General features: G+C 41.3%; 1 protein-coding gene across 2 annotated transcripts in view; it reads right to left on the reverse strand.

Moving 5' to 3' along the window:
- Positions 1-20,874, reverse strand: part of MPP2 (MAGUK p55 scaffold protein 2) — a 67,845-nt gene that overhangs the window by 28,445 nt on the left and 18,526 nt on the right. The window contains exons 2-3 of one of the 2 annotated variants that reach the window (XM_020794073.3): positions 19,499-19,613; positions 2,970-3,070 (exon numbers count right to left, since the gene is read on the reverse strand). In XM_020794073.3, coding sequence (XP_020649732.1) covers positions 2,970-3,070; positions 19,499-19,529 — 132 coding nt within the window. In that variant the 5' untranslated portion in view covers positions 19,530-19,613. Of the gene's footprint in view, positions 1-2,951; positions 3,071-19,498; positions 19,614-20,874 lie in introns of both variants that reach the window. The other variant, XM_020794071.3, reaches the window with a different exon arrangement.

Below are 20,874 nucleotides of genomic sequence, written 5' to 3' on the forward strand. Positions count from 1 at the left end.
AAGGAACTGCACACAAATAAATGTCTTTATTCTTTCTCCTGCAAATGTCTCAGAGTGAGTTATTAAGTGCCCGTTAATGAGAAAGAAGTGCAATTTGAGAAACTTGCAGCTATTCTCCTCTGTGGGTCTCTATATTTCTACTGCATAGCAAAAGGAATTTTACTAGAAACTCTGCAATAAATAGTTCTCTTGCTTCCTTGCAGAGCCTGAAAAAATACTGCTTTCCAATATAATTCTCCAATTTCTTGGCCACTGTGGCCGACACCCATGCTGGATGAAGGAGACTGGGAGCCAAACCCTACCTCTCATCATTTTCCAAGTTCTGCAGAGTAACAACACCATCCTGAGCACAATGGATCTATTAGGGTGTTGGGAACTATATCCAGAAAGGTAATTATTCAAGCTCTGCCTCTCCATACACCTGGAGCCAAACGATCCATGGACCCACCTGTTTGTGGACCAAGATGCTCAACAGAATCAAAAACTAAGCATTATTTATAATTTTGATGGATAAATCTTTTTCCATTATCCCATAAACCAGGGATGAGGAACATCTGATTTTCCAATGTTTTCAACTCCCATTTCCACATTTCCTTACCATGAACCATGCTGGATAGGATGGAAGGAGAGGGTGGTAGGCCAAAATATGTGGAAGCTCAAAGATTTCTCACTCCTGCTCTGCATTAATTCCAAACTTATTCTCCAGGTACAGATCTGTATTTAGCCAAAATGGTACCATCCACACAGAAAAAGGAAGAATGTGAGCACACTTCAGAAAAGCTTAAGCTTCACATTGGTACAGTGGGGTCTTGACTTGAGAACTTAATCCGTATTGGAAGGCGGTTCTCAAGTCAAAAAGTCTGTAGGTCAAGTCTCCATTGACCTACAGTGCATTGAAAACCGCTTAATCCCATAACAGGCCGTTTTTGTTCCATTTTGGTTTTTTTCTGGTCTGTAAGTCAATTCTCAGGCTGCAAGTCAAACCTAAATTTTGCGGCCAGAGAAGTCTGTAACTCAAAAAGTCTGTAAGTCAAGCCGTCTGTAAGTCAAGGGTCCACTGTATTGTTTCAAATAGAGGAAAGAACCTTAAAGGAAAATAGCTGCAATGCAGTGGAATTGACAGTGCAATCCAAATATCTATATATTCAAAAGGAAGTCTCACTGAGCTATTCCCATCTAATTGGTGTAGCATTAAATGTTTCACCTATGGTCTCATTTGAAGGATAACTAATTATAATGATTAAGATCATTATAGAAACAAAATTATTATCCTGTTGTTTATCAACTACTCTGGATGCAGTGAAGAGTAGTGTACATATCTTTTAAACACACCAAATGGATAAGACAATTTCTTTTCTGGTATTCTGCTTCAATTTCAGACACTCAAGGTGACCTATAATGAAAAAATCAATCAACACAACAAAGAACAGAAAACTAAGAACACATACAACAGCAGAGGACAGCAGATAATACATAAAACCAGAGAACAGTTGAGGCAGAGGAGGATGATTATCAGTTGATGTGTGATGTGCAATGGTTTTAACAACAACAACAACAAAAACACTGCAACATGAGATGGAGAGCATACTAATGGGTAAGGCCAGTCTTGCCATTAGATGAAACAAGAGGAGAGAACGTCTTCCAAGCTAAGGGTTGAATTCAGTTTCAGAGAGGTTCTAGAGGGAGCTCAGCTCTGCCTTCCAATGGTGAATGCAGAGCAAAAATTAGGACCAACACATTTCAGCTTATAGTGCTTACTGCCATTAACTAAGACTTGGGAAGGGTGCTTCCACTGTTCAAAATGGAGACAAGATAACCTATCTAAAAGCTGGAAAATAACCAAAACATAGTATCATGGAAAATGGGATGTGGCCCTCTGGGGAAATCCAGAGGAACAAACTGGGATCCCAGGAGGGCTGGATTCACCCATGGTTTCCGTTTCTCTAAGACAGAGTGAGGTAACTAACTGCCTCAGATGATATCGGGAAGCAGCACCTGCCTCTGGATTGTTTCTTCTAAGCATCTTATCTGCTAATCTCACCCCTTGTTGAAAAATGATCCAAGGAAACTTGAGCCGCCAGGAATCTGTGCCTCTATCTTGAACTGGGTCCCCCTCCAGGCCTTGGTTTCTAAGAAAAGCACTTGGCACGTATCCAATTTCATTTACATGCCATCTTTCTCTCAATGGCTCACAAATTACTAAAAAAAACCCACCCAAAATGATTTTTTTAAAAATGGCTGAAATATTTTTGCTAAGCATAAAATGCACGACAGTAGGCCCACTGAAACAGTGGGGATTTGATGCATCAACCCCTCTGTAAGTCCCATTGATTCAAATGGGTCTATTCAAGTTGTGGCTTCACTTTAGCATGTAACTAGAATAGGGCTATTTGAATCAATGGAACCGATAGGGGAGGAGACTCACCAAATCCCCAATGATTCAATGGGCCTACTCATGTAACTTATTATGCTAAGCAATAGGATTTCAACCAATAAGTTAGTGCATCCAAGCTATAGTACTCAACAATAAGGACAGATCTTGCAGCTAAGCTTTGGCAGGCCTTGCTCAACTATTGTCCTGGAAAATACAATAACTGTCACACCTCCCAAGACAGAAAACCAGTTCTGGGCTAGCTAGACCTTAATGGATGGGAAAAGAGTATTTGTGTATTTGTGCAGGCACGCAAGAACTGTACATAAATCAGTGGAATTTTAGATATGGGTATAAGCAGCAGCAATTCCCTCTGGGAGAAAGGGAAAGAAAGAAAGGGAGTGTAGACTAGGTGGTCAGCTGAACTATTTAGCAAATTATTGCTATATTGTTATTTAGCTATTATAGCAAATTATTCATTACAACCAAGGTGTAAGCAATGTAGCAGAAGTGGATGGAGCTGAAGATGCAGGTTCTGTTCGGCTACTGTCCCTTACCCAACTACCCCATTTAACTGTACCTTAGCCAATGATCTTACTATTGGACTCTCCATGAGGCCACGGAGAAAGATGAGATCCAGATCTCCAGCTCCCATAGAGTTGGGAAGATCGCTGAGGTTGTCCAAGACCTGCTGCATGGCTGTGTAGAGAAACAAATATATTATCATAACTACACCATCCCTATTATTAAAATATTAAAAAACAACACGGAAACAGACATGGGCTACGTAATCTATTCATTCCCATTGCATCCAACAGACAAGAATGGTGCTGGTGGAAGGGAAGAAAAAAATTAAAAAGGCAAGAACCAACTAGAACAGAAAACAGAGGGGGGGGACCAGGAATATTAAAGAATTCACAGCCTTCCCCTTTAATTTGCACTCCTTACATGGGGGTGAGAGGGTGGGCAGTCAAGCACTGTGCCTAGTCCATGTGGATACACAGAGCATAAACAATCTACTGACATTTGTAGGCCTGGGTTGGACGTGGCAGACAGCCACCGACATCTGCCTCATCCCCAGCTAACAAACGCATTACTGTAGGATATCATAACCTACATTTTGCTTTCAGACAGTTGATGAGACAGGCAGGGAATTTTCAGAGAAATAGCCCCATGGAAGCCAGACGTTAGCACCGAAGGATTCTGAAACTCTCCCAGAGACATGTTTCTTGTTTAATCTCTGCCTAAACCAGACCTCAGCATCTGCTTTGCATGGAAGGTTAGCTCCAGATTTATGAGGATGCTTGGTTTGCCTGTTCACGTCTGTCCTGCCTGTGGCACAGTGTAGTCTCATCCTTTTGTCCTTTTCTTCTCCTCCTTCTTATCTCCACCTGCGGTAAGGGCAGATCAATGTGTCTTTCTCAGAGGGAGAAAAAGGCCACCGCCAATGCAGAGTAGTGGTGATACAGTACATCACTCGCAATTGTTATTGACCACAAGGCCCTGAACATTGATATTACACCACATTGCTCAGGACATTATTGATAACTACAGAGACAACCATACAGTGCTTACTGAAGGAAAGTCAACAAAGGTGTTTGGTGATGGTGTTAGCAGTGCGATCCTTGGGTGTTTCTGTGCCAATATCAGGCTTGCTTTTATGCAAGCAGTTTTGGTATGCTGGATCTAGTTAGGTTCTCATGCTGTATTTCCACAGCAAATATAAAACCACATTTCAGTTGCCTGGATTCTCGACCAGAAAACTCTGGAATACAAGCATTCTGAGAGCACACAAATCTATGAAATGGCAGCAGAATAAAGAATTTATCACAATACAGTGGTGCCTCGCTTAGCGATGTTAATTCGTTCCGAAAAAATTGCTGCTAAGCGATTTCATTGCTAAGCGAAACGCAGTTTCCCATTGAAATGCATTGAAAACCGGATAATCCATTCCAATAGGAATGAATTGCCGTCCTTAAGCGAAAATCGCCTTAGGAAACATTGCTAAGCGAAACGCGGTTCCCCAATTGAAATGCATTGAAACCTATTCAATGCATCTCAATGGGGGGGAAAATACAACAACAAATTTAAAAAGAGTCAGAACAAAGTCAAATTTGGTTAACAAAGGGTTTATTAAGTGCACTTTATGATTTCAAACATTTTAAACAGTAAACTTTAACTTTATAAATAACAGAAAAACATTTAAAAAAACAGCAAACATGAGGCTGTTTAAACCATCGTTAAGCGAAACAGGGAACCCAAAATGTAATTGCATGGTCCCAACCATCGCTAAGCAAAATCGCCCATAGGGACCATCGCTAAACAAAATGCAAAAACGCTCCGAAAAAGTCGTCGCTAAGCGATTTCATTGCTAAACGGAGCGCCCATTAAGCGAGGCACCACTGTATAAGGAACGACAGATTGTTATCAGGCAATAGTCAGAATCTGATAGCCAATTTATGCTTGTGTAAGGGAAACTACATGTTTGCTTGCATATCTCTCCATTTCTAATTATAAGATTCCATGGGGGACGGAGGAGTGCAAGATGAGAGGGGGAATGGCAACCAGTAATTGTAATCCATTCCTTCCAGTCCAAGACAAAGGAAAATGGCAGATTTTGCTGCATGTTAAGAAAACAAAGCATGCAAAGTGTGGTTCTGGGGGGAAAAAGATACGTCTTTTCCAGGATGTAAGGAGGGGGCATATTTTTAAAGAACAGCTTTAAATTATGCATTTTACTATAGCCACACACCTTCCCGTGAATGTAAATTTTTAGACTTGGCCACCAAAGAGGTAGTTAGGTGCAACGTATAGTTCACACAACAGTGCACAGTGAGAAAAGAAGTACTGTTGAGCATATTAAGCTGGTACAGCCATGCGTACAGAAAGGGATAGGGTGTGTGCATGTGAGAAAGGGAGTAGATCAATCTAGTTTCAATGTGACCAGGTAGATATAACACATCCTAGTAAAAAATGCTTTGCCCATTGCGAGTGAAAAATTAGAGACTCTTTGGCCAAATCAGTGCAGCAGGGAAATCTATCAATGCAAAGGAGATTTCCATTTAAGACCAGCTGTAGCATCCATCCCTGCACAAGACAGAAAATCCTTATTCCCCCTTCCGTTGTTTCTTCCTATAACCCACCTTTCCATCACTTCACTCACCCACCCCACTTCTCTTTTCCTCCTACACAACTCTTCCCTTTTCCTCTCCTGCCCAGGTCACTTTTCTCATGACTCACCCACACAGGTGTTCTTTCTTTCCTTCCCTCACTGACCAATGTGATTTTTCTTTCTGTCCCATCTCAAGGCAATTTCTTTTTCTTTCAGTATTATCTTCTTCTCTACCCACTTCCTCCATCTTTCTCTTTTCTCAATGTTCTGTGCCTTCTACTATCTAGATCAGTGTTTCCCATTCCAAGGGTCATAACCCCCAAGGGGATCACAAAGTATTTTCTGGGAGGGGGGGTCATGGTTCGCTTTATATGTCTTTGTTAAATAATTTCTTCCCTGACCTTTTGGGGTGGGAGATTAAAGTTAGTGTGTATGTGTATGCATGAGAAACAGGCCCTTTGGGGGAGGAAGAAACCTCTACTTTCTGAGACGGGATGATGTTACCCCTTTAAAAATGCCATTTTTTTTGCAAGCATGGGAAAGGGAGTCACAGGTTAAGGGGGCCACAACTCTGAATTTTGGGAACCACCTCTTTAGATCCTCATCCATCCACATCTCTCTCTCTCTCTCTCTCTTTCTCCTTCCATGGAACAAACGCACCAGATTCTCTTTTTCCTCTGCCCACAATCCAGTGATGTGTATGTGTGTGTATGCACACTTATGTATGTGCTCTTACTCTCCCCAGCTTTATTTCTTACTAGTCTTACAAGTCTGCCTTTCCTTCCACCTTAGTACCCTGTTTTCCCCAAAATAAGACATAACCTGAAAATAAGCCCTAGTATGATTTTGCAGGATGCTTGTAATATAAGCCCTACCCCAAAAATAAGCCCTAGTTAAGTGAAACCCCGCCCTCCACCATTGTGCAGCCACCAGAAGAAGATGACATGACTGCATTTGAATAAATGTAGATGGTTGTACATGGGAAAAAACATCCCCTGAAAATAAGCCCTACTGCATTTTTGGAGCAAAAATTAATATAAGACCCTGTCTTATTTTCGGGGAAACATGGTACTGATCCAGTCAACCCCTCTGCTTTCCTTCCCTTCCTTTGCCAGAATGCAGGGGCTTCACTGTCTCTCACTCTCCCTTCTCCCTCTTACCTTTTCAAAGAGCTGTGCTCCTTGCAGAGGGAGGCACCAGTCATGTTCTGCCTCTGGGCAAGAAAAACTGACTACAGTCACTCTGAAGAGATGAGTATGCCATGCTGGATTGCAACTTCTTATCTGCTGGTTAGGGAAATCTGCCTCCTTGTCACTGGAGGTGGTAATGCAGGCTACAGGCAGACATAAATACAGATGGGGGTATTCGTATTGGTACGAATACCAATACCCCTGCACAGCTAGACTTAACAAGGGACTGTCCACTCATGTGTCCAGCAGTAGCAGCAGCCTCAGTCAGCCTTCCAATTGCTCCTGGAGCATTGCTCTCTTTCCGTTTATCTACCCAACTCCAAGCAGGGGGAGGGAGGACAAGCCTCCCTGCACGGCTGCTGAGTGGCTACATGAGCGGAAAGAGAGCGGTGCTCTGTGAGCGATGAGGAGGTTGACCGAGGCTGCCGGACATGGGAGTGGGCAGCCCAGCCCTTGGGCCCAGACCCTCATTAAGTCCAGCTATGCGGGGGTATTCATATTCATACACAAATACGAATACCCCCATCTCTAGACATAAACAAACAAAAAACCAACCAATCTAGTTTGCAAACAAAATTACTGAAAGGTACGAAGCCCTAATATCCCTTTAGTATGCATATGATGTTTGTGGTGTCTAAATTTCCAAGTCTGAGAGTTACAGGGGAGACAGAAACACCCACAGAGGCACATCTATTCTCCTGTATTAGTATAGATAAATGACCCACAATGAGCATGACAGAATCCGCCACAGACAGAAGCTTGTAGATTATACAGGACTCTTCACTCAAAAGATGAAGAACTCTGTGTAACAGGTCAGCTTGGATATTTCAACCATAACAGAAAGTAGAGGGCAAAATGTTCCCCTGGCACAATCACCAGGGTACGCTGGGACGTAGAGGGACGCTACCAAAAAAGGCATTCCTGTGAGGAAATTCACACTCCTCTCCTCTCCCTGCACTGCCTTCACAGTTGTCCTTTGCAAAGATAACAAAAGAGCCTCCTCCTGATGCTGCAGATGCTGTGGCAACTGGCTCTGGGTACCACTGCCCTTACAGATCACTCTCAGTTCAGTTTTATAATGGAAGCAAAGGTGAAGTGACGTAGGGAGCTGCTCACATTTTTCTCCTCCTCCATCCTCATCTCAAAATGTTGAAACCAAACTCCCTAAAAAACTAAACAATGAGGAGCAAAAGACAGACACCCCCCTCTCTCCCTCCCACCAGCCTGCAATTTCCATCTCTTAGAAAGAGGGAGAAAAGCAGATCAGAAGAAGAACATCAAACATGCCAAAGAGGCCCAGCTTGTAAGTTCTCTGATGCTGCCTAACAGATGTAGCTTGAATCCTAGGTTGATAGCAAATGAAAACGGCTGATAACTTATACTGGCTAATTACCATCTCTTAATTATCTGCACACATACTATGAACACTATTTAATCTCCTGTCCCCAGCCTGTGTGCTAAAACCAAACTTCAGCTGCTCCCAGAATTTAAAGAATTTAGAATGATGGAAGGTTACAAATGTGACTGGAATTCTACTGATGTTTGTGTAGGATTTGCATACGTTGTGGCACCTGTGGCTAATTGACCAGGACCCAGGGCGCATCTTGGTAGCACAATCAATGTGTGAGCAAGACATGCAACTGACACATGTCCCAGAATCTCCTTATGCAACCACTAATCAGATTCTGATGAATACCTTGAAACTTTGAGCCAAATGCAGAAAATTGACATGAGCAACATTAGGTTTTGCTTTGTGTAACATAAGGCTAAAGTGAGACAATCACTTACACTTTTTGGGGACGTTCAGTGGATTGGAGCACCCAGCTGCCCACTGTGCTAGATCAAATCAAATTTGAACTTGCTCTAGCAGCAGAAATGATAAGGGGAGCTATTGTACTTGAGGCATACCATGAGAAGATAGGATTCCCTGGAAAAGTCAGTAATACTGGGAAAGGTTAAGATAGCAGGAAAAAGTGAAGACCAAACATGAGATGGATATTGACTCAGTAAAGGAAATATAGCATTATGTTTGCAAGACCCAAGTTGGACTGATAATGATAGCCCTCTCAAAAGTTACTAATTTTAAGGTTGCTGTACATCAGAAGTGACCTGATGGCACAGAACAACAATAACAGTAATTTGCTAGGGTTCTGAAAAGAGAATTGCCTGTTGACTCAAGTGAGAAACAGAAGGACCTCTCTCTCTCTCTCTCTCTCTCCCTCTCTCCCTCTCTCCCTTCACCCCCCCCCCCCGTCATGTCTGTGAGCTTCACATGATGTAGGATTTTTGCACAGAAACCATGAGCGCTCTAATCTCTTTAAGATTCTAACAAATTCTCTGGTGTTTGGGAAAACCCCTCCCTTTCTCTGGCATTTGCTCTCTTACATCCTCGTTTCTGTGGCAACAAGGGAGGGAAGAAGAGATCTACATTCAGAGTTACGCTAAACCAGGATGGATGAAACACAAATTTGGCAAATTTAGATAGCAAATGACACCGCCCATGGTCCTGAACCCAAACCCTTCAGCAGACCACATCTATCAGAATATACGCTGTTGCAATAGAGACTAGCAATTCCATGTCTATAAAGCCCAGGTGACAATATTTAACAGTGAGGAAAGAGCAATGCCAGCCCTACCATGAGGCACAGGGAGGCAGCAGCCTACAGGTGTTGAAGAGGAGAGCTGCGTATTCCAAATGCTTTGTCATGTGGACTAATCTTCTGCCCTTCATGTGTAATGAAGGATATTGTACTGTCATTAAGGCTGAGGTCAGATTTAATTGCCAATCTGATCTGCTTCTGTACGAGGAATGAGGAACAATGCTGCAGTGTTGTAATTTTAGGCTCTGGACTTAATGGTGTTACTGGGGAGGGTTTTTCTTTTCTTTCTTTTTTTTAAAAACGTTTTTTTTATTAATTTTCCAATCTATCTACATTGTTTGTGCTTATCAGACATCGTGTTACATACTTGCTTACAATTATTTGTTTTTTACATCTCAGTGTCTTCTGGATTATCCCCCAAAATTCCGACCATCTTTCAAACCATTCATATACAGATTTTAGTATATAGTATAGCTACTATCATAATATTGTTCTCTTATTATATAGAATTCTCAAGATCTTCTAATAACATTCTTATTGAAAGTAGTTCCAGATCCATGATCCAGCTTTGTATCTAGTTTAGTTTGCCTAAAATAAGAAATCACTTTCGATGGCAATTCATAGAGCTTGGAAATGTGTTCTTTCTTGCCTGCCTGCCTGCCTGCCTGCCTGCCTGCCTGCCTGCCTGCTTGGACTACAAATCCCAGCTGGAGTATTCTGGGAGTTGTAGTCACACAAAAAAGAACTAGTCCTAGCTTTTATAATGTGTATTACCCTGTAAAGGGGGGGGGGAATGAGTATGTCAGAGAAGCCAAAAGCAATGCCCTCAGAAGACTAGACTCCATTACTAGTCTGGCCTTCTAGTAGGGTCACCCAAGGCAGAACAGTCAAAGCTAAGACACCAGAATAAGATCCATCCACCCTCTTCAGGATTTATGATCACATCAGCAGAAGAGAATGGAGAGTTCCAATGCTGATGGGGGCAGAAAAACTCCTGAAGGGCAGTAACTGGGCACCAGCAACAGTAGAATATGACATTGGTGGAGGGTCTTTCACAGACAATGGCAGTGACACAGCTAACTCTTGTTAGTATTATACAGCAGAAGGCAATGGTAAACCCCTTTTAAATATTTCTTGCCTTGAAACTCTATGATGCGACAATCCAAAACAGAGGTACCAGTAACTCATTCATAGGCTCTCCATAAATTGGAAACAACTTGACAGCACACGACCACCACCACCATCACCCCATTACTTGCAGATGCCTCAAAATATGGTATGCCAGCCTTGCTGCACTGGTGGATCATCCTGCCTAGGGATATGCTGTATGCACCTCTGCCCCAAAAGTCTGTCTTGACAACAGCACTGCCTAGATGGGGACAGAGTCAAGGCAGTGCAGATTGCAGCATGCAAGGAGCCAGATGGTTAGCTCTTGTCATTTTATAATATGGAACTTGGCAAGAATGGAAATGTATTGGCTTTGCAACCTGATTACTTATCAATACTACCCAGAGCAATTTTTGAAAAAAAAAACATGTCTGCTTTAGGACCACACACACACTTTCTCCTGTGTCTTACTTCTTATGACCCGAGGAAGAATATTTTGGCAGGGGAGGACCTCCAGCAGATTTCTGGGAATAAGAATGAAGAGGCTCCAAAGCCCACCCTGATATGAAAAAGGAACACACGATCGATAAGAATATTTATTGCCATCTTCCAGAGACCTCATTGAAAAAATAGCACTGTGTGATCAATACAAGACAAAAGTGTTTTTGTTTTAAAACAGAAAACTTTGAGTCTCTTGTTAGCTTGCCTAGAAAACACGACTATTGTGCTTCATTTCCTATAACATTAGCAGACCAGTGGAACAAAAGAGGGAACACATCAAAGATACACATACTATATCAGATAAGGTCTGAAATACACATTTGTCTGTGTGTGTCTCTCTCTGTGTGTAAGTATGCACATTTGCACACATGAAGATACATTTTTCTGGCTTCCCAGATGGCCCCTGCCAGGAGCCAAGACACTGAGTTCTGTATCCTGATATTATTGTTAATATTCTTAGGAGCATTGCATTCTTCAATACATCTCCACTGTTCCCATTCTATGATGGGTAAATATGGGGGCAGGGGGAGACAAATCAATGGGATCTGAGCATGTTTAGAGGACAGAATATTGGCAGGGTAGATGTCAGGACATGAAAAGTTAGAGGGGGAATAGAATCAACTATCCTGAAAGGCTGGAAGACTAACTCCCCAGCAACCAGAACAGCAATGCTGCCTTACTGTGCCATATGTTACCACCACTGAACAGCAAATCCAGGATTCTATCATTGACCTGAACAATGATAGAAAGAGCTGACCTTATCTACATAAAATCAGATCAATAGCTCCTCTCATCCAGTCACATGTACCATGACCGACAGACAACGGCTCATTCACAAGACTAGTCTAGATGAGTTTTTTTTTTTTTACAAAAGGACAACTGAGGCAGAAAAGCGCTGGCTGAGACTCCAGTTTTTCCTCTATTGTATGGGCTTTTTAGTAGCAGCAGGAATATCTTTAATTCCTCTTTCTTGCACCACAGAACATAGCAATTTTCCAGCTGCTACCCCCCCTGCATTGAACAGCATAAATAATCAGTCAAACACTAAATTAAAAAGAAAATAAATATATGTTTATTCGTTGCTTTCTGTAGATTCCACCAATGCATCAGACGTGAGCAGAAAGGATAAAAGGTTAAAATAATTAACGGAAAAAAGAGTTCTCTCTCAGCCACATGGACAAGAAGTGGCCCATCCTGCATGCAGCATTTTACTTAACTCACATGTAATTGGTCATGCTGAGATCAACTAACTCTGAACAAAGAGCAATAAAGTATTCTAATTAGGTGAAGTGAAAGGAGGGGTCTTTTTAGCCCAGGAACAGGAGGGATTGCTAATTGGTCCATACAGAGGCAGGCAAAGTTCCTTCCTCCCACATGACCATGTGTTACATTTGCATGCAGGATTGTAACCATTCTTCAATCCTTTTATGTAAATGGTTGTTAAATAACAGTGACTTTTTAGCCGCAAGGCCAAGCAACTGGGTTCCTCTAGATGTTTTTGACCCCAAATCTTATTAGCATGGCTAGGATTGTGGGAACTGTCCGACACAGGTGAAGAGTACTCTGTTGCCTAAACCTGCTCTACCTGAAAAACTGGTACCTTTTTGAAGAGTTCTGTTAAGTGTGTACTCCACCCATGATAAGGGGAGTCTGCTGGGATCCTCTGTCATCACTGTTAATATCCAAAAATTAGAGTCTGAAAAGGAGGAGGCTGCTTTATACAACAAACTGTCCCTCTTCTGACTGTTTTTCTTGTATGTTGAAAGGGAGAAAAGTGGGGAAAGTGCTAACACTCCTCATCATGTGCAGAATACACATGTTTAGAAAAAGCCTAAGCAAAGCTAGTGTTACCAGCACCAAGAAGCATCATCATAATTACTTATCTATATAGAGAAGGAAGTACCTCCTGGATGGGGCCGTGGCATATCACACCAGGTTTCAAAAAAGCTCATTATCATCACTCTCAATTGTGCTCACCCTTCTGCTTCACCAGAATGCACAGCTGCGAGAAAAGGGGTGTGACCCTCCAGGTGTGTGTGTGGGGGGGGTTGCAGCTCCTCTAATCTTACACCATAGACTGAGCTGGCTAGGATTGATTGGAGGCATGCATGGGCAAAAACAACAGCCTTGGAAGGCTGCAATTGCCCTTCCCTATTCTCCAATTTCACACCCAGACATTCTCAAACAATCAATTTACAATTTGCCAGTCAAAATGCAGATCCTGGGTGGTATTGAGATGTGACCCAACTCACAAACAATCAATCAATCAATCAATCAATCAATCAAACAAACAAACAAACAAACAACACACACACACACACACACACACACACACACACACACACACACACACACGAGCCTCATTCAAGAGTGGCAAGAGGCAAAGGAACTCCCACTGCTCCACAATCCATTCTGTGGATTGATTTTTTACTTGCTCTTTGCTGGAGTGCTGCTATCTATTAGAGGGTGCCCTTAATGAAATCCTGTACAGCTAGACATAAATATGTCTAGAACTTCCAGATAATCAAAATATCTCCACCAGACTGGATCCCAAGCTTTGGATTTCTATGGGTGAAGATTGGATTCATTTTGGGTTGTAATTCATGCTCACACTGTTTTAAGCCAAAGTTATGTAAACACACAAATTTTCAGATGTCTCTATTAATTGAATATCTTGGGCTACAGGTAATGCCTTATTTCAACTTTCCAGGTGATACACTTTGTGAGTAGAAAATGTCAATGTAGCCCAGCATGTAGGTATTTCTATTTAGGGACAGTTTGTTTAGGGATCACTACACAAGAATTGCTCACTGGATCTCCCTCCTCAATGGGCCCACTTCCTTTTCTCCTGTGGCCCCCAAATTGCTTGGGCCCAACGTACCCAGTTACCAGGAAACAAAGGAGCAAGGCAACTATAGATGTTGCTCTTTTTCTTTGCTCCTATCACTGCTTACTTGGGTAGAGGAAAGAAGCTAATAGGTAGTGTTGGGAATATTTTAATTCTCAATGCTTCTATCTTCAGGAAAGAGACATTTCTCTGCTCAGTGCTTCTACTTCTATGACAGATATTCCTCAGTACTCCACTGCCCTTCTGGTACAGCTTTTGATCTAGCAAGTGTGGTCTAAAATTATTCAGAATGCCCTTCTTCAGGATGACATCTTGCAGTGCTTATTGTGAAAACATTTTCATTGTCATTTGCCTATGTGCTTGAAACCCACCAAGAACACATCTGTCTTATTTGGTAACTGTTGAATTTCAGTCTGTTGATTGGTGAAGGGATGAATGCCTGCAACATAAATTGGTGGAAATGGTTACCACCCTCCATCCTGCCCATACTAGAAATCTGCACTCTAGCCTCTTGTTTCTTTGCTCTTCTCATCCTAACAAGAGTACCTCCACCAGCTGGAAATAAATTACTTTGACTGCCTCACTCTCTGTGCAATTACTTCACTTCCAAGACCCCACCAAGAGAATGAACATGTAGGTGTGTACTAGCCACAGCCACAATAGGTAGAAACAAGAAAAGGATAAAAGAAAGGAAAAGAAAGGAAGAAAAGCAAGGAAAATAGGAGATTCTTCTGTGGTCAAGGCTTTTGTATATTTCCAGAGATTCCAGCTCCCAAGTCAAACAAGGCATTTCAGTTCTTAGAATGGCAGCTCCTTTAAGAGATAAAAACACATCATTTATTCTAGAATGAGCTTTCTTCGCCTCTGTGTTGCAAACCAGCTTGCTTTTGCTTTGTGAATGGTTATCAGGAGATAAAAATAAATTTCATTTGTAAGTTTTGTTTGCTTGGGAAGAAAACCTTGGAGGAAATTATTTCCTTAGCTTGTCTTCCGGTTTTAACATCCTGACAGAGACCTGGTCAACTTTTAGGTCTCCCTCCCATGCCAGTGTAGCTTCTTGCTTTAGAGCTGAAAGGCTAGGCTTACATGCTTCCAGATAAAGTATCCATTTGTGCATTACCAAATAAGAAAATATGTGACACTCAGTGGAAGACAACATAGGACAGAGATTTGTATTTTAATAAGCACATGCTAATTTATATGTAGAGATGTGCATTGGGAAATAGCAACTCTGATTTAAATAGAAATTCAGGATATCTCATTATAGTGGGAAGACCATGACCACACAGCCCTTATGCTGCCTGCTGAATCTCCTGTGCTGTGCTCGTTGTTGACTGACAACACCAAGGCCTCCACCTGCTCTCCCTTCTTACGGTTTTTTTCCTTTAATCTTAATGCAAACTTGAGCTGATCAGCCCTTGAGAAGAAGGATGTTGTCAAACAGAGGAATGACCTAATTCTGCTGTAGGGCGGGGGTGGGAGGAGTTAATTACACCCAACTAGTTACTTACAAACTCTCAGTAGGAGCCCAGACAGCAGGGAGAGATACTGACCTCTTCTTTCGTTCTTCAAATAAGAGGAAGGGGGGGAAAACACCTGTCCTTTTCCTCTTCTTAATGTCTGCTAATTTGGATGGATGCTGGAGTTCAAGCAGGGAATGACAGACTGAGGAGTGGTGGGAAGACAAAGTGGAAGTGCATTGGTGTACCTGGTACATCCTGCCCAAGGACCTCCAAAACCTGGTAGCATCACGAATCTATGTAATGCCTTAGTGTCCTTGGCCATCTATTGATGTTCATTGAAAAATCTTTATGCCTGTTTCTTTATTCTCCAAAATTCAAACAGGATAGGTTTTCCTGAATAAAAGTAGCGACTAAATGTGGCGAGGCAATCTGATAAACAGTTCTGAAGTAGGCACATAATGACAGAGTGTTTCTGCTTATATTTGGGAGGTGAAATAATAATAATAATATTTTTTAAAGTTTCAAAGACTTCAATATAGCCTGTTAGAGACACCCATCCACTCAGAGATTTAACTTCCCATAGAAGAAGCTAAACACTGGAGAATAATGGTAGCACTCGCACCAACCGCTTTCGAGCAAAGCAAGTGGAGATAAGGAAGAGAGAACATGGAATGTCCACTCTAGCAGACAAGAATAAGAGAACCACATTCACATTGGAATAGATCGTGGAAATTCCTTGTTTGGATCCTTTCAGAATCCACTATGCTGTCTTGGAAATTCTGAGAATCATTAAAAAATAAATAAATGAATCCAGGTCTGCAATAAAACTAGAGAGCCCAGCATATAAACTTCATGTGTTGATTTTGAGGCTGCCTGCTCAGGGGCATGATCACATACTTTCATCCCAAGTATGCCATTAACTGGCTTAAGCAATGCTGCCAGGATAACAGCCTGTGTTTGCTATGTAGCAGGTAGATAGAGGGAGGTTTAATTGGGCAGTCAATGGCTTAAAGAATAAGACAAGGAGCAGGTAAAAAATTGACAAATGAGCCCAGAAGCTTGGAAGCAGAATTCTTGCGATTCTCGCAAAGCGATGATTTTCGGCCAGCTGATTGGCGGTTTCAAAATGGCCGCCGGGTAAAAAACATGGCTCCCCACTCTTTTCTGGGATGGATTCCTCACCGCACAAGGAGCAAAAATGGCTGCACTATGGAGGATCTTCGCTGGACGGTGAGTTTCAAGCCCCTAGGAATGCACTGATCGGGTTTTAATGCGTTTCAATGGGCTTTTTAAGTTCGCATTACGACGTTTTTGTTCTACAGCAATTTCGCTGGAACGCATTAACGTTGTAATGCGAGGCACCACTGTATTTGAAAAGTGCTGTCATATCTCCCTTCACTCTTCTTTTCTCAAGTCTAAACATCCTCAATTCTTTCGGTCTTTAATCATAGGACTTGGTTTCAGCACCCTGATCACCCTTGTTGCCCTCCTCTGAACTTGTTCCAGTTTTTCAGCATCCTTCTTGAAGTGCGGTGTCCAGAACTGGGCACAGAACTCAAGATGAGGCCTCACCAGTGCCAAATAAAGCGGGATTTTCTTAATCTTGCAGGGAAGCTGAATGTGGTAGTGCCTAGAAGTAACCAGTTTCAAATAATCTGTTACATGTAACCAGTTACTTATAATTACATGTCAAGTAACCAGTGTATAACTATATTATATTACAACTCAGTCACAAAGGGACTACTTGCACACTATCCAAAAAGGTAGGGCTGCTTTGCATAGAATTACATACACTAATTTATAGCCATATCTGCAAAATCATAGATTATTGTTATAATATAAACAGAAGGACAACACATCACATTAATGATGTTTTTAATGTTTACTTGCTTTTAATTAGTGTACCGTTTAATTGTTTTTTAATGTTTTACTGTGTTTTAAATTCTATTCTTTTAACATTATGAGCTGCCTTGGGTCCCCTTATCAAAAAGAAGGTGGCCTATGAATAAAACAAATTAATTAACTGACTGAGTCATTAATTCATTCATTGAAGTGGGGAAACTGTGAACAGATAATCTATATTCCTGCTGCGTTTGCTCTCTGGACACTAATAACAAATAATCAATTTCAAGTGTCCTGATCTCCTTTCTAAAGATTCTTTAAATCACACTTGGAGTGGAATCCTTTTAAAGGAGACCTGTGGAAGTCTCTGATTAGCAATCAGTGAAATTTTCCTCCACCCTGAGAAATTGGTAGTTCTTTGCAGAAACCTAGTTTAGCCTTTTTTTAAAAAACCAACAACTACTTTAGCAAAAAAAAAAAAAAAAAAAAAAAAAAAAAAAAAAAAGGAGGCAGCCCTCCCTTATTTCTTCCACATACTCATGCATACACTCATAAGAAACACTTAAGAATAGAGATTGGGAAACTACCTTTCAAAAAAAATTTGTCCTTGTGGCTTAAAAACTACACTAGTTGTTGTGCATACAGTGTTTTAAAAAAAGAACACGTTGCATTTCTTGTTACTCCCACCCCTTTTAACAACATTCCCTATACAGTATTTCTCTCGGTATTTTACTATAGCAACAAGCAGCCCAATCTAAAATAAATGAATACAAAATACAAAATAAATGAATACAAAATACAAAATAAATGAATACAAAATACAAAATAAATGAATACAAAATACAAAATAAATTGATACAAAAGCCAAACATGCCTGGATTACATTATATCATGGGAGAGCATATTGACACCACCACACCCAGTTCTAGATTTCCCTCACTGGTTTGTCTGCTAAGAAATCTCTAAACATTTGCCTCCAAACTCCTGAGATTTATATGTGTGGGGTATTCTAGCTGGACTAAAACTCTCAGAACCCTCCAGCCAGCATGGCCACTGTAACGTGGCTGAGCCACTCTGAGATCACCTCCTACTCAGGCCTCTCAGAATGCCCACCACGCCACTAAACACTCTTGCTGCCACCAACCTTTCCTTTAAATAAAAAGGACAAGGGTTTCTTTCAAAAATAAAAACTTGGTTTATTGATTACAAAAATAAAATATGAGAATCACAGAAAGATAATCACTTTGCAAATCACTTTCTTATTTTAAATCAACCTCATAGACATTCCCTCACTGACACTCAGGCACGCAGGCATCTTTCTCTCTCACACCAGATCTCTCCAGATCTCAATTAATCTCCCCTCACACACTCTTCACACACCCCTTTTATACCAGCTCCTCCCCTTCAGTTCCACCCTCCGTCACACCATTGGCTGATGATTTACTGCCCAGCTGTGATGGACAGGTGAGGTCATGGCTGCCCGTTACAGCCACCAATCCCAGATTCTTTCAAACACTTGTCTCCAATGCTACTGTTCAATACACTATGACTTCCCCAGGGACAACACGAAACAGTTATTTTCACATGAGATCTGGTGCTTCACACATTCATACTGAAAATCCTGCTAGTGACATTTTGAGATTTTTCAAGACCTTTAAAAGGGAGTCACAGCTGTGATATGTCGGCCATCTTGGAGGAAAGCCCTTCTACCATTACCGATCATCAGTTTACCACAAAGGGAAGTCATTGGCTTCCATCACCCCATACTTCACCAGAACACAGTGTAAAAGAGGTCATTTCTCCACAGCTTAATGCAATGGATAAACACATAATTCCCAGGCTATCCTGTGGGTTCCTCAAGTTAGAAAATTGCAACAACAAAACAATCTGGACATATTTTATAACATGCACAGCTTTGAAACATTCTCTCTCTTTTTTCAAAGTCTCTGAATCACTAGCTAGCATGATCTATGAATAAACTGGCTGGAAGATTATGAGAGCTGGAGTCCAAAAAAAGCAACATTTCAAAGCTCAGTGAAAATATGGGTCACTTTCCAAAGACGCATGAATACGTGTGGCTATGTATGCAGGTTTGCTTGCTTAGATCAAGCTGTTGCTTGTTGTGTTCAGAGACAATTATAAATGTATAAAATCAAATAAACAACCAAAATGGCTGAAACTTTTAGAAATGGCCTATTTCTAGCACTTGGGGTAAAGCAAGTTTATTTTGATTATAAGGCATAACCTATTATGTACACACATATCCCTATAGGTGTATACAATGGATTAGGGTTACATTTCCAGCAGGGTTGTAAATATGAGCATTGGTTTCCCCTAATCCCCCCAGATGTTTTGGATTTGATCCCCATTTCCCAATAGTTAAGTAGGCTGGGGATGATGGGACCTGTAGCTGCAGATTTCTGGAAGGTTGCAAGTCAGGAAAGAGATAGAACCAGGTCCTTACCTGTCTCGGAGTTGGTAGAGGCGACCGGCATCTCAGTGGTTGGAGAATTTTATTCAGTGCTGGGAACCAAAGTGGAGAATAATTCTTCTCTTTCTGATTCTGACTGTTAGTGATGCTGCAGAAAGAAGGAAGACTAAATTATCTAGGAAAGTTCAGTACATGTGGCCAGTAGCATTTCTCCCAAAGGAGACCATCTCACTTGAGTATATCAAATTCAGATACAAATTCAGATCCTTGTCAGCCTCTGGCTGTTTATACAGAACAGACGGGGTCTCCGCAGCATTAGCTGACTTCATTTGGTGAACGAGTGCTTTCATGCTGCCATGGATCAAACCACAGCAATCATAGAAAGACAGTTCTCTGCATTTTAAAAAGGAAAACACTGCTGGACTCTTCAGCCCAATTTGCACTGTCAATCACTAAACAGAGTGAACTTGTGGAAGAAAGGTGGAATTACACCTCTTAATCTCTCCCCACATTTTAAGTGTTTCACAGAAAAAGCTAATAGAGTCTACAACTCGTAAAACGAGACACATGTTTGTGCAATTTGGGATGGGAACTCTGATTGTGTAATTGTCCCCATCACACTAAAGCCCTAGTCAGGTTTAGACTGCAAGGAGTGCCCTGGTACCTCATCAATTAGATGTGATTAGCCATGGCAGGTTACACAGACCTTATGGAAATACCAATAAGATTCTATAAGGTCTGTGTAACCTGCCATGGCTAATAAGATTCAATGGAACTTATTCTACAAATGGTTTGAGTCATCAGACAGCGTTTGAAGAACATGCATTAAAATGAGAACTTAAATCTGGAAGGCAGAAAATAGTAAAAAGAGCAATTTGGAATTTTGATATGGCAATATGTATAGAATGGATGTTAGTATGTCATTGTTTCTCCTCTTCCCCTTAACCTCAATCCTCTTTTCTTTCCTGTTACCCTATGTTAAAAATAAATTATGTTAAAAAAAATTCTAGGCTAAAGATAATGGCTAAATTGCTCGTTCCTGTCAACTTAGGCTCAACAGGATAAAATCTTTTAATGAGTAATCTTGAAGCTCCACAAACTTTTCTCACTTCCAGCCGAAAAACAAGACTAGCAACTCTTTCTCCCCCATCAAAGTCTATGTAAGTTGTGTGAAAAGTTTCTAATATATTTTCCCTTAAAGAAGCAAAGAATACATAGGGCAAACACAGAAAGGCTGTCTGAGAACTTCACAGCCTACATAGTGCTTCACATGCTTAAGTAATGGAGCAGCCTCCCTAATTTTGAGATATTCATCCAATTTGTGCAAGTGTATAAACTAAGCAATTTTGCCTCCGAAAACAGATAATTTGGTACAGAAATGGGAAACTCTTGAGCACAACTTCTCATCA

Source organism: Pogona vitticeps, chromosome 6, assembly GCF_051106095.1.
Source record: "Pogona vitticeps strain Pit_001003342236 chromosome 6, PviZW2.1, whole genome shotgun sequence".
Classification (NCBI taxonomy): domain Eukaryota; kingdom Metazoa; phylum Chordata; class Lepidosauria; order Squamata; family Agamidae; genus Pogona; species Pogona vitticeps.